This window comes from Accipiter gentilis, chromosome 2, assembly GCF_929443795.1.
Source record: "Accipiter gentilis chromosome 2, bAccGen1.1, whole genome shotgun sequence".
NCBI classification, from domain to species: domain Eukaryota; kingdom Metazoa; phylum Chordata; class Aves; order Accipitriformes; family Accipitridae; genus Astur; species Astur gentilis.
In genome coordinates, this window is record NC_064881.1 from 7725918 (window position 1) to 7738824 (window position 12907).

The 12907-nt window shown below is 42.8% G+C and overlaps 1 protein-coding gene across 1 annotated transcript in view; it reads left to right on the forward strand.

The window, feature by feature from the left end:
* Positions 1–4337: 4337 nt before the first annotated feature.
* Positions 4338–12907, forward strand: part of ASXL3 (ASXL transcriptional regulator 3) — a 131531-nt gene continuing 122961 nt past the window's right edge. Inside the window, 5 exon segments of the mRNA XM_049825910.1 lie at positions 4338–4449; positions 4452–4529; positions 4532–4671; positions 4673–4703; positions 4706–4757. Of these exon segments, the coding sequence (XP_049681867.1) occupies positions 4350–4449; positions 4452–4529; positions 4532–4671; positions 4673–4703; positions 4706–4757 (401 nt within the window). The 5' untranslated portion in view covers positions 4338–4349.

The following is a 12907-nucleotide window of genomic DNA, read 5'->3' on the forward strand; positions in this document are numbered from 1 at the left end:
CCATTCCTGTTCTGAGACAAAAGTAATGACAATTGTGGTGAACACCAAAGCCAACAGTATAAACCCTGGCTATTCACAGTCGAAGCTTTCATTGTTTGAAAATTTGCTATGGTGAGATATGTCTTGGGTATATTTGAGATTTTACAATTTACAGTTCTTAACAGTTCTGCAAGCATTGCACAGTTAGGAATAGACAATGTACACCTTGACTTGAGACCTTAAAAATATGGATGTAATTCTTTTTTTTTTTTTTTTCTGGGAAGGGTGAGCTCTTCTACGTGTTCTATGACCTTTTCCAACCCCAATGGAAAGATGACATGCTCAAGAAAAGACTACTCTGTGCATCTGATTTAGTATTTAGCGAAATTCAGCTTCAGCCCTCCTGTATTGACGTGTTGAAGTACAGCCTGTAGGGCTTTTTTTTCGTCAGCTTCAGGAGTCTTTCCAAACATAGTAACATCATCCAGATAATACTAGATTCTGGGCTTGTTTTTAAGAATTATTAACATATTTGAAAAGCTCTGGATGTTGATTCAGGTCCATATGGTGTATGATTAAAAGAAAAAAGTTCCATTAACTGTAATAAATGCTGTGAAACTCAAGCTGTCTGGATACTTGGCAATATGCATTCTTTAAATCAAGAGTAGAATATGACGTCAGTATCTGTAAATGGTTAACTGTCAATCACAATGGCTTTGTCTGGCTTCCCTAAATCCACACAAAAACAAGTATTCTGGTTTGGGTTTTGTCACCACTGTGCTAAAACTAATTCAGAAAATGGACTGTCTCTATTAGTATCATTGTGGGCTATTTTTTTAATTATCTTGTAACTCAGCATCTCTCATTCAATTGTAGAGAAAATAATTTCCATTGTAAAAGTGACACATTAGATTAAATTGTCATGCTGTGAATAAATCCTTCTGCACATGTATGGCATTTCCATGTAATAGTTGATACTATTTCTTTTGTAAGAGCTAAAACTGGAATTTGCATTGCAGCTGTGCAATTTGTTTCATTGTATTGAAGCAATGCATATATATATATACACACATACACTTGCATATGTAGTGCAGTTCACAGATTTCTGCCTAACAGGAATATTATTGTACACAATAAAAAATTCAGCAGTACATATCAAGTCACTTTTCTGTGCAGGAAACAACAAGAACAATGTTCTTCAGGTAGCTCACTAGATAACGTCAAGTGTCAAACCTCTATAGCATTGCACTCACCGAGTACTGAAGCTCAGAAACGAGTGTACAGTGTTATTTTAGCAGCATATGACCGTTCTTCTGGTGCAAGAAAAAGTAAGTGGACACAAATGCATCCATAATAAATAACTGCTTCCATCCGTGGTCAAAACAGTAACACCTGGCACTGTAATGTCACATAAACATTGCTTAGGTAGAAATTCATCATGTATTTTAATATGACATCTTTTGGCAGTATTTACAGGTTGTCCAATCTGGTTTACAATGTGATGTGGAGAGAGCAGTAGTATATTTACACACACACATATATATACACACACATATACATGTTACGTATGCTGAGCTTTTAGCGGTAGTTCCAGTGGGGGCAGTTTGAGTGCAGTTCACCATTTCTCAATTTTCCTATTGCAAATTCAGTTAGAGAAGCAATGGTTATGCTCTCTTGTAGTGTCAGGTCCAATTCATGCAGTAAATACTATCTATGATCAATAGAAAATGTTTTCTTCCATAAGCTGAACTTGACCTTTTTCTGCTGTGCTTCTAGACTTACACGATTTTTAACTCCCTTAAAGCAGCAGTGTACTGTTCTGTTGAGTCACTTGGTTTCTGTGTATGCTGGCAATCTTTATTGGATTCAGATACAACATTTATTGCAGGAAAAAAAAAATTAATTTCAGCACAGATTCTTTTTTTTTTCATCATGAAAGCATAGAGAATACACACCGGCTCTCTGCTCCAATACAGCAAACAGCGTAAGTGGTTTTGTTTCTGCAGCAAAGTCAGTGCCATTAACTGTAGTATATGCTTTCCAATCATTTGCACAGAAGGAACTTAAGAGAACCTGGACTTTGTAGGAATGATGCAAATGAATGAAATGACAGCACAGACACTCGTCTCATTTCTTCACCTGCTGAATAGAAAAGGATGTAATGCTAAGATTCCAGGTGTCCACAGAAATACCAAATGAAAGTCTGATCCTGACTGCAACAGGCAACAGTAGAAACCAACCAAACCAACCAGAAAAAAATCCAGTCAGATTAGCTTTAGAGGCTGCCTGAATTCCTTTTACCTGACAAATGTCCTCCTCTGTCCAACACCAATGCTGCAACACCAGAGCTCTCCTGAGTAATGGAAGTTCAGTTCATGTTATGCATTTGAAGCAACTGGATCAACAACTGCATCATCATCCACCTATGAACAGATGTGGAACTAATGCAGAACATTTCTTTCAGTCTTAAACCAGCCACTTACAATGGGGGTGACTGATAAACCTGCCTATGCTTTTTTGTTTTGTTGTAGTTTCAATACTGAAAACAATGAGGGTATTTCAAAGGCAGTTTTAATGAGGTACTTAATTACTACAGATTTAGACTTTTAGCACAGGGTTTAGTACATGAACGAAGCCTACATGGTAGGAATAGAAAGTTACTAAAGGTGAGGAAATGCTAATGGAAGAAAAAGGAAGCAGGACAGACAGAAAAGGCAAAAAAACCAAAGAGAAACAAAACATAGACAAAGAAGTGATACTAATAGCAAGCATTTCCTTTCTAAATGTTACTAAGGTGACAAAGAAGGAATTCAGTAAATAACAAAGGACTATGTAGCCGTTTCAACAACTGGATGATTGCAAAAATTTTTACATAACCTGTAAAAGCTGAAACATTCCATTTGCAACAACATTTTCCTCAAGAACTTTTCTGAAGCATACTCTGATCAATACTATACAGTCTGGAATCAAACCTAAATTTAGAAGCAGCTGTTTTAATAGAATTTCATTTCGTTAATGTTTTTATTTTCATTTAAGTGGGAATGAATTATGAAAGCTGGAATGGCGTCATGGTGAAGAACTATCTTCCATGTATCATTTCCAATTTGAACATAAAGATGAGATGTAAGAGTGGGATGCACCTGCAGCTGCAGCACCATACAGCATCTGAGAGTGTTTTGGGAATGCCATCAGGTCACCACTTCTGCTTCCTTCAGGGCTGCCCCGGTCCCTTTCTAGATAAAACACCCTGAGCATTGTAGTAGCTGGGAGTGATTCCACCCCCCTCCCAAAAAAAAAAAAAAAAAAAAAAAAAGAAGAAAGAAAACTGTGTACATTTGTGGGAAAATAAGATTTAATGTTACCAAAGGGAAGGCAGCAAGGCGCAACAGGGGTGCTGCTGGGAGAGGGACGAAGGAGGGAGCAGGGACTGGACAGACAGATGCACAAAAGCCTGAACAATTTCTAACTCGTTTCAGCCTGAACAACAAATGCCAAATACACTTCAGTAGTACTCCAAGCCTACTTTACTATTTGGGGGAGGGGGAGAAAACCCCCGCCACAACATCCCGCAACTCGGGAGGGTGTGCCAAGTCCTTTGCTTCGCATTTTGCGGGTATCTTAATCCTAGGTCATCCAATAAAAGAAAACATCCTGCAGCAGTTTTACGAGCGCAGCACATCAACCCCTTTGTTTACGCTGGAACAAGATGTTCTTTCCTGTTCCGACAAGAAAAGGACTTAAAAACGCTAACGCGGGATCTCTCCGGGCTGGCACCTCTTTGCCCGGGGTTTGGGTTGCCAGACTGCGGCGCGCGGGTGGGAACGAAGCGAGGAGGGCACCGGCGGCAGCCGCCGCGGCCACAGGCGCCACAGGGGCACGCGGGGCTCCCCCGACGGCGGCCCGCCGCCCAGGCCGCGGGCTGCCCCAGCCGTAAGTAAGCGCCAGCGAGGAGGTCGCACGCCGGGGGAGGGGCCGGGCCCTATTTTCGGCTGGGCGTACCGAACGCGCTTTCGGCGTGAAACGGGGAGAGCGGCGGGGCGACGGGGCGGGGGGGGGGGGGAGAGGAGGGACGCCGACCGCAACCCCGCCGCCGCCACCAACCGCCGACCCGCGCGGCCGCCCGCGCAGCCCCCTCAGCGCCGCGTCCCCAGGGAGACGCCCCGCCCGCCGCGCCGCGCCGCGCCGCGCTGCACCCAGGGAGCTGTAGTCCGGCCGCGCCGGCCACCCCCCGCCCCCGCAACCACCGCGCCCACCTCCCCACCGCCCCCGGCCCGGGGGGGAGAGCGGCGCCGCGGCCGCTCTCGCGAGGCTTGGGGGCGGGAGCGCTCTCGGGCGGCCTCCTCGCGAGGGCGGCCGCCGCCGCCGCGGGGATGTTTGGTGCGGGCGCCATTCCCCCGCGTGACGTCACAGTGCATTGTTGTGAGCGTAGCGGAGCATCCCTCAAGCTGTCAGCTGTGCCGCCGCCGCTACCGCCGCTGCGGGGAGCCGAGCCGGCCCGGCCCCCTCTCCCCTCTCCTCCTCCTCCTTCTCCTCCTCCCCTCCTCCTCCTCCTCCCCTCCTCCTCCTCCTCCTCCTCCTCCTCCTCCCCCGCCCCTCCCGCCCCGGGGGCTCCAGAGCTCGGTGTCACCGTATCATTGTCCGTGCGGAACCCCTCCGGGCCCCCCCGCCCCCCCGGTCCGCCCTCCCCCCGCCCCCCCCTAGAACCACCTCAATGAGATGCAAACATGAAAGACAAGAGGAAGAAGAAGGACCGCACCTGGGCCGAGGCTGCCCGCCTGGTAGGTGCCGCGGCAGCATTGTGTGTGTGTGTGTGTGTGTGTGCACGCGTGTGTGTGTACGCGCGCGCGCGCGTGTGTGTGTGTCTGTGTGTGTCTGTGTGCGCGCGCGCCGCGCGCGTCCCGCCGCTGCCGCCAGCCCGGCGCGCTGCCCGCCGCTTTGTTGCCGGCGGTTGGGGCTGTTGGGGCGAGCGTGCGTGTGAGGGAGGGGGAGAGAGCGAGAGAACGACTCTGTGTGTGTGTGAGGGGGACTGAGGGACAGTGTGTGTGAGGGACTCCGTGTGAGAGGGAGGACGGGGGGGAGAGAGCGTGCGTGTGAGGGAGCGTGAAGGAGAGTGTGTGTGTGTGTGTTGTGTGTGAGGGAGTGCCTGTGCGGGAGGGTGTGTGAGAGGGAGCTTGTGCGTGTGCGAGTTAGTGTGTGAAGGGAGAGGCCGGGCTGCCCCAGCCTGAGGGGAGCTCGGGCGTGCCCCTGTGTGTTTGTGTGTGTGTGTGTGTGTGTTGGGGGGGTGTGGGTGTTGTTGGTGAGGGGGTGCCTCCCCCCGGCGGTGCCGGGGCAGCCCGCTCCAGCGTGGGTGAGCCCGAGCTGGCGGTACAGGCAGCCCTCTGCTCTCCTCCCGTCCCCGCCTGGAGAGGAGAAATAGCTACATCCCTTCCTCGGTGTATGTGTGAGGAAATGCTATTCTTTTCTTCTTTTGCATGTGTGTGTGTGCGTGCGTGTGTAAATAGCCAGGGATTGTTTCTATCTCTGCAAGTTCGTGCATCAGATATCCCAAGAAAATCCCTCCTTTTAATTCTAGAGAAAAGTGAAATATCCGGGAATTGCTTTTTCATCCCTTTAGTGCAGACAGGAGGACTGGGGTGAGGGGCGAGGACATTAGAGAGAACTCTGTCCTGGGATTTCCCTTCACCCTCTCCACTTCCCCCACTCAGCAGGGAAATATCCAATCAAACCCACTTCTGGAAAGGCTCTGTGGCTCTGGAGACCTAGTCCATTCCCACTTCATTAAGAAACTGTCTCCCTTATCGTACTGTATCTGTTTTCATGATTCCGTATTATTGTTTGCTAAGTGTAATAGAGCACATCGTTTATGTTGTTTTTCAGTTTCAGAGTATGGGTTCTCTCCATCCTAGGAATTTTACAACAAATAGTTATGCACAATACAGCATGTATGGTTGTACATGTTTGTATGTGTCTCTTCTGCAAAGTTGGGTCTGGTTCAGCCTCAGTTGGGTGTGTAGAAAGATGACAAAGCTAGAAAGATAGGATGCTGGTTATATTGCTTTTTGTATCTACACCAACTTTATCTTTTATCTATCTCTGATACAGACTTAATTACTTAAGTAACATGTCTGTGTTAATAGTGCATCTATTTTTCATAATGGGTATTAATATCCTATTGCTATTATTTGTGAAGCACATTTTTTGTAAAAAGGTTTTCACCTTGTATGAATTCCTACATAGGAAGTTCAGCCTCTCTCTCCTATGTAAATAATTATAAGGTATTAAACAGACACTACCTATAGATGTCTCTGTAAGCTGTACCGAGGTATTCTCATACACTTGGTCAGTGCTAAATTCTGATATGGCTCATTGTACATTCTACAACATTTTGTAATAATGCGGCTTTAGTGAAGATATTCTGATACAGTGTTGCTACTGTCCTCTTATTACTCACAATTGTAACAAAAGTTTAACTGCGGTAAACCACTCACCTTTGCCAAAATAATTTTGTCAGTGGGTGTTGCCACAGTTACTTGTTTCTCCATGCTTTCTACTGGCAACATGTATTCAAAAGTCTATAAAATACATCAAATCCTATTCTAACTTTACTCTTTCAAGCTGCTGCTGCTGTTGCCACTGTCAGCTGTATTTTGTTTGACAAATGTGCATAAAGGAATTTTGTTGTGTATCAAGTAAAATTGCTATTCCCATGTGGTCCAATATATGGAAAAGTTTAAAGCCTCTGGAGAACAAAGGCTGAGCCAGTGCTGAAGAGAAGGGCTAAGATGCTCTTATTTTCATGATGTCATATCACCTCATGCTCCCCCCAGAAGGGTCATGATTTGCTGAAATCGAGTAAAAATACACTGCTGTATAGAAGTAGTGGAGATACATAAGGTCCACAGCGTGGTTTTTGTCTACTCTCCTGGGGTTTCCAAGTTATGGAGAACTTGTCCCAAATCTTTTAGGTGAATGATGCCTAGTGCTGTTCAGACTAACTACAGTCTTGCACTGGGCTTTACTTGTTTCGTGACATATATTTGCAAATCACAATGAAAGATTGAAGCCGAAATTGCCACTCCTTACAGTGTTTTATGTTAGGACCCTGATGGTTCATTATGATTTTGTTTTCTTGGGATACATCAATAATGTATTACTGCAAGGTTTGATTAAATCAATTTCTTTCCAACGACAAGTAAACAATGAAGTGATTGATACCTACTCACAAAAAACGACTCATGAGTTACCTAGATCAATATGTTGTAAAATTGTATGCTGCTGAATTATTTTTAGGAACAAGAGGTTGAATTAATACATACAGCAGATGTATGCATATTTACATGTTAAATTTTCTACACAAGCCCTTATATTACAATATTGGGCTTTCAAAGTGAAGTGCTAAAGAGTATGAAATGACAGAGGTTAATGTTGCTGGCACTGTTTTCTGACTCTGTTGTGCATGTCCATATTTTACAATCTAGACTTTAAATGGCATACTCGCATGCTAGTTTCCCAAGTACTTTAAGTTCACTCACTAGAGCTGCTGAGTTTTCATTTTATTTTCTTACTTAATTTTCTATACAACTTTCAGACTCAGTGCTAAAATATATTTTTCCTTTACGTTTTAATCATACATACATAGCTATTATTAGCAACACCCAGTAGCTTCGCAAACACAAATGTTTCTATACTTACAACATGCCTATGAAGTTAAGTATTTTGACCTCTGCTTTACCCATGCAGAGTTGAGGCATGGAAAGATTTAAGTACCTTACTCAAAGCTGTGCAGGAAATCTGTGGAGGAGGCAGTTAACGGTACCAACAGCGTCTCCATAGCGGTTCTGTTTCATAGTCATAAAATCATCTTCCTTCTGTGGCTACACTTTTGCCTCATTCACTCTCTGTTACTATTTCTCTCACAGTAATTATGAGAGAAATGGATATGGTCATGTCTCTATATTCAATCTATATTGAAACTCATAATGCACCATGTAATAGTTATGGATAAAAAGGAGTACAAAAACTGGACTCGAGCCTGAAATCATTACACAGCTCTCTGTTTCCCACATTCACAATGAAAGAAGCAGAAGTACTTTAGAAAAATATATTACATGGCAGTCTTAAAATACATTGTAATGTATAAGTCTAAGTGGTGAGGCTCCAAACTGACAGTCAGTGTTGCATTTACTGGTTTTGGTATTTGATTAAAGGGTCTTTGAAAACTTAAGTTCCTGCAATGCAGTGGTTTCTTCAAGCTGTTCCCTGAATTTTTAAAACATAAGCAGGAAAGGACTCCCATTATATTCAGCTCTTGCTGTAAATACTACGTATGTGATACAGGCAGTAAAACAGGAGCCACTGGCATGTCCTGTATTGGAACTTGCATTTTATGGAAGAAGTCTCCTGCAGAGAGTTGAATCTTTCTGTCTGCAACACACTGCTTTTTTCCTCATGCAAGTCTGCTTATCTTAGGGCAAGGCATAGCCCAGCTTACAAGCATTCCTGAGAAATGAACGCATGTGCAGGATCAGTGGAATGGTGGCATACCACTAACAGTTCATGTTACAGAACCCATTTTGTAAAACACAAGTTTTTACGGACAAAATTGCAACCTGTCTTTACAACCTGCCAAAGGGCATATCTTTGATGTAGACCCGATATGTCAACTCATTTTGTACTTTGCAGCAGACTACAGCAATGCTTATGTAGGACCTAAGCATTATCTCCATACCAGTTTCCTGCTTTTTGTGTCTGATAAATAGACTAAGATAGAATACTTAAAAGAATGAGAACAAAAGAAAATCTTTAAAGGAAGGAGGAGAAACATCCTGTCTTTCCTCTCTGTCTTTCAGTTGATCCTTATTTGATGAAACCATATTGTTGTTTTCTGGTCATACATGGAACTCATAAAAATTTAATAGAAAGGTTAAACACTTGAGTAGTTTAAGCAATTTGCAGTGATTCCTTTCAGTTGAAATAACTTGTATCCAGTATCCATTCAGTTTCAGCTGTTCTTAAACTCACAAGGACTCTTAAGCAGTTGCTGAATGTCCTGAAATAGTGAATTCTGCCTCTTAATAATTTCATGCCGTAAGATAGTGCATAACAAATATTGAAATGAAAAATACTGAGAACAAAACGTGTCCAAGGATACTCTGCCACACAAGAACTGTTAACAGTTTTAAGTAGGTAGCAATGATCCAACTTTTATCATTTGACTGCTAGACATGATCCTTTGTTATCTGCAATACAGAAAGGTGAAAGAGGCCTGAACAAAATGAGTGGAGGCTGCTCACTTCAGGAATGCAGAGCGTAGCATATGTATGAAGGACAGAACATATGCTTGTGGAGGGTGATAGCTTATGGTAACATTTTAAAAGGATTTTTTATGAATAGCTTGCTTTTATTATTACCCCCTTCTCTTTCCTGTAAGTGGTGCTTTGAAACACAGTTCAGTTAAGTCTCTACTACTAGTTGACAATAAAGCAGAAGAAAATCCCAAGAATGACAACAGTAGTGCTTGTTGGGTTATTTATGTGTTGGATCTCCTTTCCGATATTTTTGCTCTTCTCCAAATTTCATTCTGAAAGAAAGGTTTTCTTGTGTTACTGAAGACTATGTGCTCTACATTGCTATGGAGAGTCCTCATGGTTCAGGTGATTGTGCATGTTTGGTGAGTAATATTCATACCTTAATTCTTGTATTTCTTGCACTAGTCTCCTGACAGGATCCAGCTGTTAATTAAGAGTTGTTCTCTTGCTCCTGTAAACTTTAAAGAAAATTATACTAATTAATTAAGGAAAACGATGCTGAAAAAAAAACCATGAAAAGCAACAAAATCCCATTGGAATTGTTAGCTTGCATGTTACTGTTTAATGTGGCTGTCTGTCCAATAGCTGATTGTTGCTTCATCTGGTCTGCTAAGATAGTGTAGTTGAAACAGATCACATAATGGTATGGAAGTATTTTTGCACTACAACTTCATATTGGAAGACTGCAAATGAAACAAAAATTAGAAGAGTAACTTCTGTGTAGCTAGACCATTGATGATAATCCCTTTGACTTTTATGTTAAGTCTTCGCTTTTGTTACTATAAATAACATTTTAAAACACTGTGTGAAAGGAGCTTCATGTATCTTTAAAAATGGGAGATTTGACATAACTTCGTTTTATGGTATTAAAGATTTCTTTGTTGTTGGCTTAACAGAGACCGACTATTATTTCCATATTTGTTCTGAGTTAATTCTTTTTCAGACATGCAGAAACATTGTGGCTTGGGAAGTTTTGATGGCCTTTCCCTTTGATCCACAGTCAATGCTGCTTTGAAGAGATATATTTTATTTTGGTTTGCTCTAGGGTTTCCTCCAATTTGTTTTATTCAAAGTAATTTTTGCACTTGTTAGACGAGGTTGAACCTGAACGTTTTTTTTTTTAGCCTTCCGTGGTTGTGTTTTAAGTGCCAGTATTTTATTTTGTTAGTATGAAATAATACAGAAATTAGTGTCTTTTAATTTTTTTTTAAAAGGCGAACTACAAGTAAAATATAAATTTAATCTATTTCAGTTCACCTTTTGCATTCTTCTAGGGCAGATAGAGAGGAATGAGATTCTAACTCTTATCCTGAGACAGCCTTTTAACCCTTGGCATCACAGACCTTTAGGAAGGCAGGAACCCAACCCAGGAATGGGACCAGTTCTCAGTAATTTCACATTACTTCTATCAAAGCAGGGTAACATGGGAGAAAACCCTTACAGGAATGTAAATATGAGCATTCCTCAACAATGCAAAGGTGTTATCAGTGCCTTAAGGTATGATTTAATGTTCCCTGTTATAGTGAATGCTTCCAGTGGCTCCTGGCTTACCTTTCTCTGTAGAAGAACCAATGTTTTCCTGTCATACTGCATGCTTCTGTTAAAATAACTGATCTGTTTTTTCTTCTTCCAGCAGTTGACAAATTTCTCACAAAGATTTGGTCAGTTGCATGTGGAACTGGTGGAATCACAGTGAAATAGTGCCACTAACCACATCCAAGGCCCTAAACACCCTTCACAGCTGGGTTGCTTTGGATTTGCTAGGCCAGTTCACCAGCTCCCTGGATCAAACTGTGTCATTGCAGCATCCTAGTCTGGACCAGACAGCATGCTGTCCTCAGGGTGAAAAGCCAAACTTGCTGTACTTCCTGCTGGAGCCTTTCTTTGTTCTTTGTACTGTGACCAGTGGATTACAGTCACTTGGAGAGTCATTTGCTAAACTTCACCTCTTGGCTTTGGAGTAATAACTTTTCTTAAAATGTTGTAAGCTTCAAAATATTTTCCCTTTTCCTGGGTATGATGATGATAATCTTGGCATTCCCTGTGAATAGCAATAACTAAATAGTGGCCTTCTTTTCTGCTATCAAGACCTGGGAGCAGATGTGATTAGTGGAAATTTTTCATTATGATTCCATGGGTTCCAGTTTAAACTGACCAAATCCTTCTTTTGAGGAACTTATGGGCTGAAGGAATCAAATGTCCTAGCCTTCACTCTGGAACAGTCAGCTTCCAATGCAAAGGCAGAACAACCACCTGGAATAGAGCCAGCTCTAAGCAGCACATCCTGGTTCAGCACGTTTGCTCATCCTGTTAGTTCAGGTAGCAAATCTCCATGCTGCTCAAGGACAACAGGTTGGCCATAGGTGGCCCATTTAATCTCCTATCAACTTTGAATGACAGTCACTCTCCACAGCGAAACCCAAATCGCCGATGTACTTGGCTCTCTGAGGCTACTCTGTCTTTGCGAAGTCCTTCTAGATAGTTTCCTATTGCTGGAGTTACTTTCTGGGGAGGAGAGGTACCTGCTGGGAATGTAAAAGAGGTAGAGAGGTGCCTCCTCACCTGCAGCTAATTTTGGTTTGAAGGGATGACCTACATCTTTCTGAATATCATACCTCAAGCAGACCACTACCTAAATATATCCACTTATCACTATAGTACTTTAGCACAGACATTGTGAGTATCAGGAACAGTTAATAAGCCATCTGTCAGTGCATGCCTTCTTCCTAGAGCCTCTTTGGTGTCAGTGCACTGATTGGGGTTGGGGACTGTACTTAGTGTTGGAGGGATCTAGAGCAGTACCATTCACTTTGGTCTAAGCAAACTCTGGTGTTTCTGACATTGGAACAGGAAACCGGGAGGAATCTGATGGTTTTTTTGAACATTAAGAGTTCAGCTCTCTTTAATGGTTTGAGCTCAGCAGGACAAAGTCTGTGTGGACCCTGACATGTAGCTTTCCTCACTATCAGAGGAGCTTTTAGATGAGGTTTTTAACATATGGGATCCAGCTGTTGCATTGCAGGTTCTGAGTCTGACGTGGCATCCTGTACCTCAGGTGTCTGAGGAGACTTGTTCTGTAGTGTGGCATTGAGTTTAGTTTCTGTCTGACAACATTTGCCAGGATTGGCCACCACAGTTTAGTCTGTTGCTCTGGAATCATCAGGGCCATTCACAGTCTCATTAAGAGGATTGGGCTGTAGTTCTCTGTAGAAGACATTCCAGGTCATGTCCTAGATTATTGTTCATGATTTTGGAGCTTCAGAAAGTAATTTATTTAGAAGGCACACATTACGCACTCTGTTTTAAAACTTGTCCTCCTATATATATAGATTGGTCTAGCCGAGCATCTGATGATGAGAATGTCCTCACTGCTTGTAGAGGCTCAACTCTAGAGATCGTTATCCTGTGGGTGACAGTTGCATCCTACAGAGCATAGTCTGACTTACAGTTAACAACATTTTTTAAAACATCTACAACCATCTACAACTTCGGAAGTGTTCCTTGACAGACAAGTGTCTTGAGCTAGTAGGTGATTTGGTTTGGAGAACTCTTTTCTCTCTTATTGCGATGTTGGTTAACAGGATAGACAGCATCAGGAATTTCATGAAGCAGTCATTCTA